This window comes from Cyprinodon tularosa, unplaced genomic scaffold (genome assembly GCF_016077235.1).
Source record: "Cyprinodon tularosa strain WSP-4 unplaced genomic scaffold, ASM1607723v1 ctg15, whole genome shotgun sequence".
Classification (NCBI taxonomy): Eukaryota; Metazoa; Chordata; class Actinopteri; order Cyprinodontiformes; family Cyprinodontidae; genus Cyprinodon; species Cyprinodon tularosa.
In genome coordinates this window covers 1,178,991-1,195,730 of record NW_024038331.1, presented here as the reverse complement: position 1 = coordinate 1,195,730, position 16,740 = coordinate 1,178,991, and the positions used below count along the sequence as shown (strand labels likewise).

At 35.6% G+C, this 16,740-nt stretch overlaps 1 protein-coding gene across 2 annotated transcripts; it reads left to right on the top strand.

Moving 5' to 3' along the window:
* Positions 1-884: 884 nt before the first annotated feature.
* LOC119779624 (phosphatidylinositol 4-phosphate 5-kinase type-1 alpha-like) lies at positions 885-15,374 on the top strand. Of its 2 annotated transcripts, XM_038279327.1 has the most exons (17): positions 885-1,038; positions 1,382-1,481; positions 3,693-3,734; positions 3,929-3,963; positions 4,176-4,265; positions 5,581-5,711; positions 5,799-5,916; positions 6,029-6,181; positions 8,290-8,589; positions 8,677-8,876; positions 9,841-9,924; positions 10,957-11,005; positions 11,123-11,207; positions 11,305-11,463; positions 11,601-11,796; positions 13,392-13,476; positions 13,555-15,374. In XM_038279327.1, the coding sequence occupies exons 2-17, from the start codon at positions 1,433-1,435 to the stop codon at positions 13,558-13,560; spliced, it is 1,782 nt and encodes a 593-aa protein (XP_038135255.1). In that variant the 5' UTR covers positions 885-1,038; positions 1,382-1,432; the 3' UTR covers positions 13,561-15,374. The 2 variants fall into 2 exon arrangements, with proteins under 2 accessions (XP_038135255.1, XP_038135256.1); XM_038279328.1 differs by lacking the exon at positions 3,693-3,734.
* Positions 15,375-16,740: the final 1,366 nt, after the last annotated feature.

Below are 16,740 nucleotides of genomic sequence, written 5' to 3'. Positions count from 1 at the left end.
GTTCCTCTAAAGCAGAGGTCTTCAAATGGGGGTTTGCGACCCCTAGGGGGGTCCAGGGAGGTACTGCATGGTGGTCGTGAAAGTTAAAGTTTTGGTTAATTGCTTCTTTTTTTTGTATATTCCCCCCTGAAATGTTTTCCACTAATTGAAATATCTTCAAATACATATTAACATGAATTCAACACACTGAAGTGTGAACAGATAAATGGAGGCAGAAGGTGACTTTCAGTCATTAATGCACACATTCAGCGACACAAAGGAGCTCTTTCAAGCTGGGCATAATTTCATTCACAACAACTGTCCCATCAATGAGGAATCAGAATCAGAAATACTTTAATAATGCCAGGGAGAAATTACTTTTGTTACACTACTCCATCTGTAATAGAGTGACTATAGGGCCAGTTTGATATAACACAATTTCATACTATATATATATATATATATATATATATATATATATATATATATATATATATATATATATATATATATATATATATATATAATTAGGGGGTCCCTGCTCCATCTCGCCATCAGTTTGTGGGTCCTTAGCCTGGAAAACGTTGAAGACCCTGCTCTAAAGTAATTGACTAAAGGGTACTGCTGGATGAGCAGACTTTTCTTTACTATATATAAAATAAATGTTGTGAAATCCTACATTACATGTTTCCTTTTTCTTTTTTTTTTGGAGCGATAACAATAAATCAATGGACAGTATATGTCATCTAAAAAAAAATATTTCTTTTTCTTTCACTGCCAATAAGGAAAATTATTTAACGACTATATTATATTTATTTATTTATTTATTTATTTTATTATCTTTTTTTTATTATTATTTAAGGTATAGATCTTTTATTGTGAAAGCACTTGGACTAACCGGAAGCGCGGTGTGCGCTCGGTTTGAGCCACCCACAGAAACTGCCGCATCCGCATTGCTTCCTTGTTTACTTGTTTAGTGGGAATCCTAACTTTTTAAGACGAGTTTTTTGTTTTTCTGAAGAAAAAAAAAATCCTAAAACCCCTCTATTGGATTCTCGGGTAAGTTGACCATCAAGTCTTTTGTTTTTTTGGGTTTGCTCTGTTTTTAGTGCTTTTGGTTAAAGTGGTGTTAGCGGTTAGCCTCGTCTGTTTAAACGTAGCCACCCAACGATCCAGTTAGCAGTCACAATAACTCCCTTCGACATGTTCTGCTTTTGCAGTTAACACCCTACTTCCTATAATTTTACACGCAATCTAGCTGAAAGTAGGTGCTAGTTTAGTTACAGGAAATATTTTTTTGTTCCCAATTAAAGTTCTGGTTCTACTTTAATTGAGTTAGCCAACGTGGCTGTTTTAGATTGAATCTAAACTGAAGTGTTATCGATGAGCTTCTGTCTCTCAGCCCAGATCCACAGGCGATTTCTATCAGAGCCCAGACTGGTTTACTGCCTGAATGGCCACAGCATCTGAGGAGCCCCCAGGTCTTCAGGGCCAAGCTTCCAGTAAGTGCTGCTCTCTTTTCTTTTTCTGCTTTCTGGACAAACAAGGACCACTTATAGGATCTGAAATTACTTGTTTTAAAATCAATAAAAAATATATTTTAATCTAAAATGAACACATCCTGCAGTGTTATTATTTTTGTTGTTAATATTTAGTATCTGTTTTAAATCCTAATTGCTTTCCCTTTTAAAGTACTTCATACCTTTGCTGAACTTTGTTAGTTATGCGCTCACCTGTAAGAATGGGAAAAAAAAACCTTCTGTGTCTGTTTGCTGGAGGTTTAGGATGAATTGTCTCCATATACTCCATCTACATGAGTTATTTAAACCCATCATGATGTGGATCACTTATACTAGATGATCGATGCTTTAATGACCACAAATGTTTAATAGAAAATGTACTTCTGCGCTTCTCTTTGAAGTAAAACTAATTAGAAAGTTTATTATACTAAAAACATGGAGGCATTATTTTGATGTTGTGTATCAAAACTAGCACTGAAAGATTTTATCAGATTAATCAATTATTGAAATAATCGTCTACTAATTTAGTGATCGATTAATCGTTAGCTGAAGTACAGAGACTGTAAAACATGTCTTTAGCTGACAGAGCAACCTAACTTGAGCAGCAATTATACCAAAAGGTTTTAAAAACATATATAAACATTTTGCATTTAAAATAAATAAAAAAGTCTGTCAATATGCTCTATCCAGATCTCTTCAAGTGGAAAATTTTTGTTTCACCTGGTTTTATTTCACAAAAAGTATTTTTTAAGGAACCTTTGGCTGTCCAATTATTAATTGATAAAGCAAAATAATAATTGATTTGCAATATAATCATTAGTTGCAGCCCTTGTCAAATCTGTAATCTGTTCAATATAGGAAAAACCTATAGTAAAACAGTAAATTATGAAGATAAAATATCTACGAATCAAATTGTGGAAGAAGCTTTTGTAGAATAGTCCAGTTTAGTTTTAAGTACTAGTGCAATAGTAAATAAATAAGTTAGCAAAATCCTGTCACTTTTCATACATATTTAAATCCTCATAATATAAATACAAACATTCTGGTCCTTATTCCACATTTATACTGTGCCCCTTTGGACAATGAAAATGAAGACTGTATGGTTATGTATCATCCCTTTTTTCCATATGTTTAACCTTCTTATTGCAAATTAAGCTGTTTTTCTTTTTTCTTTTTTATACAACCTTCTCCCACCAGAAACAAAAATGTGAATTGTAACTATAGAAGGAAGATTACATGGGTTTTTTATTTTTTATTTACTCAATTTTTTCACTTCTTTTTGAGTATCAACATCAGCTCTTACAAGGGGTGGAACGGTTCACAAAATCCACGGTGAAATGATCATTGTTTTATCTTGTTTTATCATGCTTGTTCCTTCATGCTGAACTGCAAATCAGAATGATTAGGAATAGTCCTTTATGAGCCCAATAGGAATTGCTAACAACACCTAACCGGTTTATTTATTTATTTATTTATTTTTTTTGTGGCTTAATTTTGCTTCCCCCCCCCCCCAGGGAGGCAATGAAACTGGACACTTTGTAAGGGTCTCAAAACGAGGTGATTACAAAAAATACTTGAAAACGGGCGTGCTTCGATGGTTAGTGCACATGACCCATGCACGGAGGCCTTAGTCTTCGACGCGACCGACCCGGGTTCGAATCCAACCCGTGGTCCTTTGCCGCATGTCTTTCCCCCTCTCTCATACCCCCTCTACTGTCAGCCTACTGTCCAAAAAACGAGCCACTAGTGCCGTTTAAAAAAACAAAACAAAAACAAAAATCGAAAACAATACTTAAAACTACAGTGGTATACAATGCTGAAAGGAAGCGCATGGATATAATTAGGCAAAGTAACCACTGGTTGGCGGAAAAGGGTGAAAATCCCCCTGTAAATATATAGTCTGTTAGAATTTGCATAAACACAAAAAACTTCCAGGATTCCACGAGGGTTAGAATGCCTGTTCAGTATTTCTAACAGAGGCAGTAATTTGTCAGCTACCATCAGACTTAAACAGCTTAGACCTTATTACTCTGCACACAGAAAGAGCTCATTAGGAGCATCACATGATTTACAGCATCTTTGATGTTGCTCTGAATCAGGAACATCAGAACTGAGATGTTTAGCAACTAGTAAAAAGGACCCAGTTTGAGCCCACTTTTTAATCCTGGTTTGTTCCTCCTGCTGCACTCAAAGACCTGCCGGGTCAGATTTGGAGGGCACTGTCTTCTCTCAGAGGTAACCAATGAGGTTTGTCTGCATGCTTGTGTCAGAGTTCAGCTGCACTCTACGCTTTTAGTGCAAAGGAATGACAGTAGAAGCAATTTGAGGCTGCGTTGCTTAAAACACTGTGTCCCGTAAAAAGACTGCCTTTGTCTTGTTACTTCATTCATTTTATACCGTAACATGTTTCCTTCCTTTTCTGTCGGCAGACTCAACTGGGAACCGAAAAAATGTTGCATCAGAGGTAAGACGTAAGACATTGCTTGGAAAAGACGAAAAAAAAAAAAAATCAGTTAGGACACACAAATTCAAGTTACCTCAACAGTTTGGAGTTTAGCAACATTTTGCTGACATCTTCTCTTCTCTTTCCTGTTTGAAACATGAAAATGCTCCTTGTTGCCTCAGACTAATGAGTTCTTTTCCATTGCTGACCTTCAGTTGTGTTTGAACTGACAGGGTCCAAGCATCAGCACGTCGCAGGCTCTGAAAAAGAAAACCATCGGCCATCGGGGGATCGATCCTACCGGGGAAACCGTGTACAAAAAGGTGCCACAATATAGACGCTGTTCTTTATCAGTCATAACCTTTGTGATTACAGAGCATTTCACAGAAGAAGTTTCTACCACATTTATACAGTCCTTTGCAAAAGTACCCCACTTCCTTGTTTTTTTAAAAGCTTAAATTTACAGCATAATTCTAGACCAACACAAATTAGTGCATCACTGTGAAGCGCAAGAAACATCATTACCTGTAACCACTGTAGGGCTGAAACAATTAATGGCAATTATTATTATTAATCGATTATCGTAGTAATCATCAACTAATTTAGTAATCGATTAATCATTAACTGTAGTATAGAGATGGTAAAACATCTTAATCTAACAGAGCACCCCAGCATGAGTAGAAATTATATCAAAATTGTAAAGATTATGTATTTAGATTTAAAAAAAATCTTTTCCTCTGTCACTATGCTCTATCCAGAACTCCTCAAGTGGAAAAGTTTTAGTTTCACCTGGCTGAAATAAAAAATCTTCTTTAAGGAACTGATTATTAATCTAATTATTGGAAAAATTATCAACAGATTAATCGATTTGATTAATTGTTAGTTGCAGATTTAAACCACTGAACAACTTGATTGATATTTAAATTATGCTGGAGAGACTTAAACCCACTTATAGTACTACAGTGATAAAGTTTTTAATAATATAGAACAGCCTGTTTCATTTTAGCTTGTCAAATTTTATTTAAGTAGTTCTTTTAGTTAGTTATTCTGTTACTATTGATTACCGTAATTTTCTGACTATTTGCCGCACCTGCATATAAGCCGCAGAAGCTAAATTGCATGATTTGTACATATACAAGCCGCACCGGACTATAAGCCGCAGGTTTTTCATGTTTAACACAAACTGTCTTGCGCTCGCAATTGCTGTCGTTCTGTCTCGTACCACTCGCGGTAGAAGTCTGCTTCCGGAGGACTTCTGCATTCCCGCGCGCGCAGCTACCGTACTTGTGTGTCGACGCAAATGTGACGTCAACATGGTGGATGGTAAAATCCATAGATTTAGGTATTACCCTAGTGGCCGTTAGCTGTAAATGTCCATAGATAAGCCGCATTGTTATATAAGCCGCAAGGTCGAAAAATTGGGGAAAAGTCGTGGCTTATAGTCCGAAAATGACGGTAATGGCACTGTAATAGTCTTCTTATTCATCAACATTTCTCCTGCTAACATTCATTTACCAAGCTGTAATTTCAGCACATATGTATTTCAAGATGTTTATAGAAGTCTTAGCTTATACTGTATGAAGTATCTATTTTTTTCATTGTAGATCTAAGTGTGTAAGTATTCCCTTTTTTTTCCAGACAACATCTTCTACTCTAAAAGCAGCCTTACAGCTGGGCATCACATACACAGTTGGCAGCCTGAACCAAAAACCTGAGAGAGATGTGCTGCTGCAGGACTTCGAAGTCATGGAAAGCATTTTCTTTCCCAGGTAAGTTTTAATTGTTTTTTTTGTTTTTTCTTTGCTGCATGAGTTCAGGAAGTGGATATTGAAATTATGTATTTATTTTTGTGGCAGTGAAGGCAGTAACTTGACACCAGCTCACCACTATGGAGACTTCAGGTTCAAAACATACGCTCCAGTGGCCTTTCGTTACTTCAGAGAGATGTTTGGCATCCGGCCTGATGACTATATGGTATTTCTGTTTTCCCTTCATCTTTCCTGTTATAATATTAGCTTCTAAAGTAGGTCAGAGAAATTTGGTAATGTCACACTTTTTTTTATTCTTAACTCTGATTTATTCACAGTATTCTCTGTGCAACGAGCAGCTGATCGAGCTGTCTAACTCTGGCGCCAGTGGATCTTTGTTCTACGTCTCTAGGGATGATGAATTCATTATAAAGACGGTGCAGCACAAAGAGGCAGAGTTTCTCCAAAAACTGCTTCCAGGATACTTTATGGTAAGACCGAACTGTAAGGAAAGTCAATACCGGAGTCTTCTCTTAATACAAGTAGCTAATATTTATTGTAGTGTCATCTAAACGGGTTGTTTTAACATTAGACCTCTGAGCAAAACTGTTATGCATGTCATTTCACAGCACATATTTATGTGTATCAGTAAGTAACTAGCAGGACTCTGCTGAATTGAGACTGTTGTTCTACGTTAATCAGGTTAATTCCTGCAAAATAATAATATTCCTTTCGGATTATGGCTTTTTTTCTTTTTAAGGGCCTTTTACTCCTGAAATATAGACCATAATGTGAAACCTATCCTGAAATAAACAGAACTATTTTTTTTCTTTTATCAACGTTCTGATAAAGGTGTTATCATATGATCAAAGTCTGTGCTTATGTGATTGTCTTCAAGGAACCACAACAGCAATGAGTTTCTATCATGAGAATTTCAATTCTTCTCAAAAAGGATTACGCATAAGGCATATAGACTAAAAAATGATTTGCTTATTAAATCAAACTCATCCTTTTATTCATAAAGTCTTTAAAACCATTCAATTTATTCATTCGTTTTTTTTACCTGCTTAGCTGTGGTGGTTTTGTTCAGTACTTAGATAAATGATATAGCAGTGTGAATAATTCATCAATCATCCTAATATTTTATTGAATCTTTATAATAGTGAATTAGAAGGAAATCCTTTCATGCATAAAATAATGGGTTAATTAAGAATTTGAAGGCGAGCCTATCATGTGAAAAGTCAATTATTTGTCAACTTAACATGTGCTTACACTTATTTGCTGCCTAAATGTCAAGCAATTAACCAACTAACAAACAAGGTGTAACAGATTAATAATTCACTCCTACCGATAAGAATCAAAGATTGCAGGCCTGAAATAATTCATCATGGTTCAGTAATGTTATGAATGAGGTGATTCTGGTCATCCAGACCATATCAGATTTTCATAAACGCTGTGAAAAGTTCTCCAGAATATAATTCATTTTCTTTGTTTATAGACTTTGGGGTTTGGTCATATGCATATTGTCACTTCTTCTTACCAGGCAGGTCAAACAGACCTCACTGCTGGGATCAGATCAAACACGTCAGTTACGGCTCAGGCACTGGCCGGGTGGGGTGGGGTGGGGTGGGGGACAAAGCGCTCTGGGTCAGCTGGTAGTCTCGTGGTTGTCAGAATCTTAGCATAAACACAGAGTTGTTGATGAAGACAACATGGAAGACTGCTTTTGTTGGCTGTTTTTTTTTTTCAAAATGTCTGGTGTTTACATTAATGTTGTCGTCTTGTGGATTTTATGATCACTGCCTCCAATGGACTAGGGCTCAAACAATAAATCGGATTAATCACGATTAATCTAATTATTGAATTAATCGTCAACTAATTTAGTAATTGATTAGTCGTTAATTAAATTATAGAGACTTTAATACATGTCTTTAACTGACAGAGCACCCTACTTAAAACAGTAATTATACCAAGATTATAAAGAAATATATGTACATTTTTCATTTAAGATAAAAAAAAAAAATGTTTTCATCTCTCAATATACTCTATCCAGAACTCCTCAAGTGGAAAAGTTTTAGTTTCACCTGGTTTAATTTTGTACAAAAAAAAAATCTTCTTTAAGGAACTTTTGGTTATCTGATTGTTAATCAATTAATCCAAAAATTATTGACAGATTTATCAATCTGTAAAATAATCGTTAGTTGCAGCCCTACAATGGACCCAACAAGTATACATTAATTAAAAGTAAAAGCTACCAAAACACATCCTAGACCCCCCCCCCCCCCCCCCCCCCTTTTTTTGTTACTTAATAAACCAAACAAATAACACATTTCCTGCTTCGATATGATTGAATAGATATTAGCTTATTAATGCTATTTAGGTTTACTTCATTAATTGATCCTCATCCGCATACCTGTCTCTATTAAAGCTGGACTGTAGCCCATTTGTCTAGAAAATCCATCAGCTAAGATGTTGGTGAGGCACCCATTATTCTGGGAGTGGTTTGGGAAAAAAAGAGGGTCTCACATGCACTTGCAGGCATATATATTTTTTAGGTTGTTCTTAATTTTCTTATTCTGTAATCTCGCTTCCTTCGTAGAACCTGAACCAGAACAAAAGGACCCTATTACCAAAGTTTTATGGGCTGTACTGCGTCCAGGCAGCGGGTAAAAACATCCGCATCGTGGTCATGAACAATCTACTGCCCAGTGCCGTACGAATGCACCTCAAGTTTGATCTAAAAGGCTCCACCTATAAGCGGCGAGCGTCTCCCAAGGAGCGGGAAAAAGCTGTGCCCACGTTCAAGGATCTGGATTTCATCCAGGACATGCCTGAAGGACTGATCCTGGAGGTGGACAAGTACAACGCTGTTTGTAAAACTCTCCAGAGAGACTGTTTGGTGAGAATTGATTTGAAAATAAAAAAAAATATTTTTTTTTCTTTAAAACATTTATATCATGATTTGTTTGGTATGAACTTCTTTCAGCTCTTGCAAAGTTTCAAGATTATGGACTACAGTCTTCTAGTGGGAGTGCATAATATAGACCAGGCCAGTCGAGAGCAAGACAGAGAGGCGGAGGCAGAGGGAGCTGGGGCCCAAAGAAGGCCGCAAATCCAAAAGTCGCTGTACAGCACAGCTATCGAGGCCATCCAGGCCGAGTCAGGCGGTGTGGAGCCAGAGGAAAGGTGAGGGACGGGGTACAAGAGGCCTTTTATTGCTGCTTAGAAGTTAAAAGCATACACATGTATTTGGCTTATTCAAGCTTCTGGTCAAATACCTGGTCTCAACCACAAGAGCATAACTGTCACCCAGTGATGAAGTAACAGGCTCGGCTCCAAAACTGATTTTCATGTTGGACCTAAAGGTTTGGCTGGTCACATTAAGGTTGATTCCCAACATGTCTTCCCCCTTTCCTTTAGCCCTATTTCCTGTGAGAGCACTTTCACAATAAAGGCCAAAAATGTGAAAAAAGTAAATGAATTTTAGCAGCATGCATTCACGAGCCAAAGAGCTTCTAATGGAAAGGATTTCCGGTCGGGTGAGGCTCAGATGAGCTGTTTGACCTCAATAACAAGAAGTATGTTTAAAGGTGAAGGTTTCTACCTGAAGACGCGTTCGGGCAAGGCTGTGGTAGCATTATGTTGGGTTGTTTTATTTATTTTTATCCCTGTGGGTCCTGTTTCTTCAGCTTCACATAAAATCAAAAGTTAGAGGTTCGACACTGGGACACAACTGTGTTACAAAAGGGTTATAAACCCAAACTCTTCAAAACTGGTTTTGGAATGAAGAAAGCCAGTTTGACGACACCCTTTTAGAAACCTCTGACATCAGCTCTATGGAAGACTTGTAGGCTTTGCACAAATGGATTCTTCCATGAATTCAACAAATCAACTTTAACAATTTCTCCATCTAAAGTTGATCTAACATCCAATAAAAACTATACCAGAACCCTCAATAGGTTTCTATGGAAGCCACATATATTAGTGGAGGCGTATGTACATATTCAGGCTTTTATTTCTGTGTCGACCTTTGGAGAAAATCCAGAATATATTCAGTCTTGTGAGATTGTTCCATATTAAAACACTTCAATTCAAATTTTCCCCTAAAAGTTCTGAAGAAAAAACTCATTGAGTGTGTTTGATCTCTCAGGACTGGAGGAATCCCTGCAAGAAACTCCAAGGGCGAGCGGCTGCTGGTGTACATCGGTATTATTGACATTCTTCAGTCCTATAGGTAAGAGTGCATGTTTGTATCTGTGTTTAGTAAATGGAAGTTAAAACACAGCCCTCATGGAAAAGGCATCTGAGCTTTAAACTGAACCTTCGCAGCTTGTTTGTTTGTTTTTAAGCATCAAAGCTTGAAACTCACACACTTGCTCATATTACAGGTAGATGGAAACCTAAGACTTTGTCGCAATAAGAAAAAACGCCTTTAGTGCAATCTTTCCAAACAACTTCCCTGATTTAATTTGAAACTAACTGTTGGGTTAAACTGAATTAACTGAATATGAATGAAGCTGAGCAAGAAAGTGTCCTTTTTCTCAGACATTCCTGAACCTCATTTAGTAGGAGAAAAAAAAAAATTGGGCTTGGTTAACCCTTTACTGATTCCCATTTTCACCATCTCTGATCGTTTTTTTTTTTGTATGTAACTTCCTTGAGAACAAAGAGACATTTCATAACATTTTCAACAGTTTTGGGAACTGATGTTTTTAACCAATTTTGTAATCGATTCAGAGTCAATGCTAGTGAAATGGGATTCTATGACTGATTATTATCTACTAGCAAGAAATAATTACAGTTAAATATTGTGGTTATTGTATTTTATTATATTATGTTAATTCAAATCAAGTATTTTATTATATTATGTTAATTCAAATCAAGTAAATAATCAATTATGTTCATTATTAGAAATTATTAATGTAATATATGAATTATTTCATGTTATATTAAAATATTTAAGATAAAATATGAAAATGTAATGTACTTGAGGATTTTTCTGGACTATTTTTCATAACCTATTAAAAGTATTTAACCCCTATGATAATAAATTAGGTCTACATGGTTAAGTGCTTGGGAATGAAATGGTTTTGTTGATAATAAACATTTCAGGCAGACTTGTAAAATAGCAGTGTGTAAGTTAGAAACGGAAACTCCGATAACCTGATCTGATTGATTTGCTTCTATATATGTGTGAATCATTGTCAATTTCCTTTGGATTGTGGAGCTTTTATAGCAGACCTTTGATCTGTGTTTGTTTTTTCAGATTGGTAAAGAGGCTTGAACATTCCTGGAAGGCTCTGGTTCATGATGGGGTAAGTCACCTCAGTTCGTGTTTGTTTTTTGGTTTTTTTGGTTTGTAGTGGTTGAAAACACAGATTTAGATACAATCCCTTTTCTTTTTCTTTTTTTTTTCCCTCTGCCCCGTTCAGGACACCGTGTCAGTGCACAGACCAAGTTTCTACGCAGAAAGATTTCAAAAGTTCATGTGCAATGTGGTTTTCAGAAAGGTAGCAGGTAAGGTTAATGTTTTTTTTTTTATCATAAAAAAAAAAAAAAATCTCAGTTTTAAAGATCAAACTCCTAATTTACTCCTTTACCATCTTAAATCTAGCAAAGGCCTCCCCATGTAAGAAGCGCCGCGCCAACGGCCCTTCAAAGAAACCTGCTGGTTCTGGGGCCTCTCTGACTCCAACCAGTATCGGCTACAAGCACCCGTTACTGCAACAACAAGCCAGTACGGACACCAAGGAGGATGCTGAGGGAGTCATTGGTAAGCTCTGGAAAAAGACACTGCAGTGCAGCTGCTTCAGATTTATTGTGGGAAACAAACAAGTCTTACTGATAACTACTAAACATGTGAAGTGGCGTTTTCACAACACACTAATGAGAGTGTATCCTCCCATCCAGTAATGTCGTCGGGTCGACCTGACCTTCTCCCAAAGAGCTCACTCCCCGCTGACGGCGCTGACGGCACTCGTGGAGCTGTTGGATCTCTGGCCAACACCAGATTCCATCCTTCAACACTTACTCAGTCTAACTTTCAGGATACCTCAGGTGAAGGTGAATTAGCAAGCAGAAGCAAGGACAGCAGCCCCCCCCAGAGGTAATTTTCTTTCAAGTTAAAAAATGCATCTCAAGTATTTAACATTTTAAATAAAATTTTAACTAATATTTTAAAGATAATTAAATTATAAATAAATACATTAAATAATTAATTTAGCGTTTGCTAATTCCAGTTAAATACAGTTAGCAGAGTCACATGCAGTGGATGAAGCTGAGTATTAATTAAATGAATGGAGGGATTCATTTTAGTGGAGCGGTTTAAACAAAAAACAAAACATTTCTCTAAAGAATATATTCACATAATGCATTGTAATCAGAGGCGTCAGTGGCAGCTTTGTGCATGTGTGACTTCTTTTTTTTTTGAGAAGTTACATTTATCACTTTTACAAGTATTTGCCTGGTCTTACCGCCTGTGCCATCAGGGCCTTTGAGGAGAAAAAACAGAAGACCTCCTCTGTTTGCTGAAAACAGTAAACTTGTTGTTGCTTTCAGGTGTTGTTGGCAAATCCTCCTAAATAATGTAATAACTAAATTTGTGCCTAGTCACTTTCTATCAAGGACTTTTATAAAATGTTTAAATGTTGATCATAATACTAATCACCACTAAAATTTACATCTGTGGTGAAAATTTAAGAGCAATCTGTCCCTGACTTTTCCTGTAATCTTGCTAGCCAACAAACTAAGACTGCGGGGGAAAAAAAAAAAAAAATATATATATATATATATATATATATATATATATATATATATATATATATATATATATATATATATATATATATATATATATATATATTATTTTTTTTTTTTTTGCCTTCTCTGGAGAGGCAATACATGTAAATCCCTTTATTGTCCCACAATGCGGGAATTCACTCTGCATTTACCCATCCCCTTGGGGAGCAGTGGGCTGCCATAGTGTGGCATTTGGGAAGCAGTGTGGGGTTAAGGGTGTTGCTCGGGAACCCAGAGTGGAGGCTGTGGGAATCAAAGTGGGTACTTGCAACCTTCTCAGAGCACAAGCACTCTGCTCTAACCACTAGGCCAACACAGAAAAGTGATTAAAACACATTATTCTTAATCTCAGGTACTTAGCCTGTGCAGAAACAGTTAAAATCTGCCAGCCCCTATTACTAGTTTCACACTGTCAGATCTTTGACATGTCAGATCTTCAAGCTTTGATGCCTTCCTCTATTTCCCACTCTTCTTTAAAGGTAGCATTTAATTCTGATGTTTTTGACTAATTTTTTTTCTATTTAGATAACAGTGTGTGAGTGTGTGTGTGAATGGGTGAATGAATGTTGTGTAAAGCGCTTTGGTCAAGTCTCCTAACTTGAATAAAGGCGCTATATAAGTACATGCCATTTACCATTTTTACCATTTACCAAGCCTGCTTTAGTCCTGCCTCCTCTTGTATGTGTCATTAGTCTTAGCCTTCAGAACCAATTATATTAGGAGAAGATATCAGGAAAGTTATTTATTGCAGGTAAGATGTTAACTGCTCTAACCCTTTCATCTTAAAAAACGAAAAAAAAAAAAAAAAAAAAAAGAATTATTCCTCAAAGACAAAATCTAAACCAGGCGGTTTTTCTATGATGTGCTGGTTAACTGTCCCTTTATTTTTTTTCTTTGTTTTAGAGCTCAGTCTTCGGTTGAAGAAGGCACTAGCACAGAGGATACATTCTCATTCAGTGACCTAACTTCTACTGAAAACAAAGGCCCTGTAAGTAGAATAAATCTCCTTCTATGACAACTGCTGTGTAAGCAAATTTATTTTTAACCAAATACTCTTGTTTCACAGGCATAGGATGTGGAAAAATAGTCGGGATTCAACCTAAGCAAAGCTTCAGGTGTTAATGAGCAACACTGAATTATTTACACCCACCCCTTTGTCCTCCTTGAGGTACCGAAACTAATAAATTCCTCGATGTGAATCACTGGGACCAAGCTGGACTTTGGACATTCATGTTCCTTTTTCTTTGCACTTTTTTATTTTTTATTTTTTCCAAATAGAGGTGTTCTGACACTAACAAATGTGGGGACATTAATTTGGTGGTTAGTGAACACTATCCTTCTCTCACAGGAGTGCCTGTATACACCACTAGTTATTATATTACATCCTGATGTGCTCATTTAAACCAGCGTTCGATGTGATATCTGGATTTTTCTGTAAAGATTTCTTTGCCTCTTTTGAAAGCCGTCCCTTTTTTCCCCTTTACCATATTACTGTAGAAAATCTTGACCTAAATGGTGATATCTCTTCTACCGTATATTAAACATAAAAGATGGACATTTCCAAAGTGAAATCATAGGTTATTTTTTACAAGAATACTGAGATGGGACCAGAATTATAACTATGACTGCAGATTATTGTGTATTTAATGATATATAAAATTCTCATATTTCATCTAACTGAAAGAAGAGGATGTCAAATGAGTTTGTTTTTAATAAAAGCTTATTTGAGTCAGTGAGGTTTCTGACCCCTACTGGACAAAGAGGAGTATTGCACCCAAAAGCATTGCATGTTTGCTTTATTTTTCATACTTAATAATGGATTTACCTTCTATAAACAGTTTATAGACCTCATCTTAACTAGCTGAAGTTAAATATTTCTTTTCCTTTGAAACAAAACCATACATGTGTTGGGAACATTTATTATTTAAAAACAGATGTTTATTTTGAAAGCAACTACTGTATCCTATTGTAATAAGATGCTGTTTTCTTTCTAAAGCCTACTTTAAATGTAAATAATGCTGGGAAAAAAGAGGACCCTTAGCTTTTTATTTAACAAACTTTTCTAACCGATTTATATGACTTCAAACACTGTGAATCCTAGCAACAACTTCTTATGTTTAGGTCAAAGCTTTTATTTTAGAAGAGGGTTATTGTTTTATATGCATGTGTGGTACATAGGATAAATGTGATCAAAAGTAACTGATTTAATTAACTCTGATCTGGGTTCTGTCTCTTAAAGAAAGTACAGCGAATCTTATTTGCAATATTTGGTTTATATCTATGATTTTTTTTTTTTTGAGCGTGTGTGTGTGTGTGTGTGTGTGTGTGTGTGTGTGTCTGTCTCACTGGTTCATTTAAACTAAGGTGTTTTTAAACGAGCTAAAGCCATCGATCAAACCTGCAGAAAGCAGTTTCTGTTAAAGCCTTCTAACTAATCATGTGACTAGTACCAAAAAGTAGGATATGACTTTATTATAGGCTTGTACAATCATTGTATTTTCTTTGGATTATATGTGGTTGGTACTGTTGGTGCAGCATTACCAGGAGCAGCTGGTTAATAATAATGAAAGTAGAAACATTTATACAGAGTTGCATCTACAAATGTTGGTGTTCATCCGATCTGCATGCAGGGTTGTCCAACCCTGTGAGACACGTGCACAGCTATTGTTTGTCCATGGTATTGGATATACTTTCACAGCTGTGAAATGTTGTAGTGTAATCAGCTACTTACTCTCAATTCTTGTATAATGTCAGTTTTAATTGAAAATTTACTTTCACAGGTCTCTTTTCTTTTATTTCTATGGGCATTTCTGTTTATGTAGAGTAACCCAAAAATGCTAAATATCAAATGTTTGTCATAGAATAAAGCAATTGACAGACTCAGCACCTGATTGTACTCTCACTGCATTCTTGTTTTGGTTATACCACATATGCCAATATTGTCTATGTCAAATTAAACTGTTGACAGTGCAGGCGCAAATTAGGCTATAAGGAGATGTCTGGAGTAAGGCAGAACTTATGAGGAAGTCATATAGCACTCAGAGGGCAGGTTTTTCTCAAAATCCAATGAGACTAAACTGTAATTTTATCAAATACAACTGAGTTTCCACTTTGTGTGGAGTTACTAAGGGAGAAGGTGGAGAAGTAAAGCTGTAGTCGTCATCATAATTTGTGATCCTATTATAAGTGTTATTTAACCAATGAGGGAGCTGGTTTTGTCTGAGGAGCCACTGTGATTGGTTTCAGTGTGCTGAGGAACCAGAAGGATCATGGAAAAGCTAAAATAATTTGAATGCAAGGTCAAATGGAAAAGAGAATTATGTTTTTTTTAATGATAGGTATTTACAATTAGATGTTTTTTTTTGTTCTAAAAAAAGGAAATTGGATTCCAATTTGGAAATTAGTTATAATTAAATAATTATGATTGCAGTATTTAATAAAATGGATTAATGAATAAAATGTATGACCGAATGAATGAAAAAATAAAAATGTATTCAGAATCTCACGTGGAGTGTTAACTATGTTGGTCAAACCAGAACACTTGATTAAGAAAATAAACTGATATGCAAAGCCAAGCACAGTAGATACATGGATCAGCTGTTCATCACTTTGGCTAAAATGATGGTGTGGGTCAGTTTTTTTTGTTTTTGTTTTTTTTGTTTGAACAATCGATATACTAACAAATGCATGTTTTAGTATTTTTTATTTTCTCTACTGAATAATTGCATTTAATTTCCCAGGAACATTGACTCTAATTATGTAGGAAAAAGATTTTTGATCTTCTTTTAAGCATGGTAAAAAATTGATATGGTCTACATTTGATTAAAAATAATCTGAAACGTATTGTAGATATTTATACAAAAAATTATAATAATAATAATATATATATATATATATATATATATATATATATATATATATATATATATATATATATATATATATATATATATATATATAATTTTTTTTTTTTTTTATTATTTACTAATTTCAAACATGGTAATGCAATTGTACCTCTAAGCGATTTTTATTAGGGGCTGAAGTTGAAAAGTTATTTAATAATGAAAAATATCCTACGGTAGATGTTTATTAAATTTAAGGTAATTTAATGTAATTTAAATTATAGATGGTGTAATGTTTGAGTCTGTAAAGGAGTTTCATTAGCTGGAAACTGGTCTAAAATGATTCTTTCGATCGTAATTACGGTTAACTCAACCCACGGCGCAATTCAGTTCTCCGGGTGGTTACGTGT

Excerpts from the sequence above, each read along its gene's own strand:
- LOC119779624 (XM_038279327.1), top strand. The coding sequence starts at position 1,433 with ATGGCCACAGCATCTGAGGAGCCCCCAGGTCTTCAGGGCCAAGCTTCC. Across the intron at positions 3,735-3,928 it reads GGCACTGTCTTCTCTCAGAG|ACTCAACTGGGAACCGAAAA; the intron begins GTAACCAATGAG and ends TTCTGTCGGCAG. Across the intron at positions 11,464-11,600 it reads GGATGCTGAGGGAGTCATTG|TAATGTCGTCGGGTCGACCT; the intron begins GTAAGCTCTGGA and ends CCTCCCATCCAG.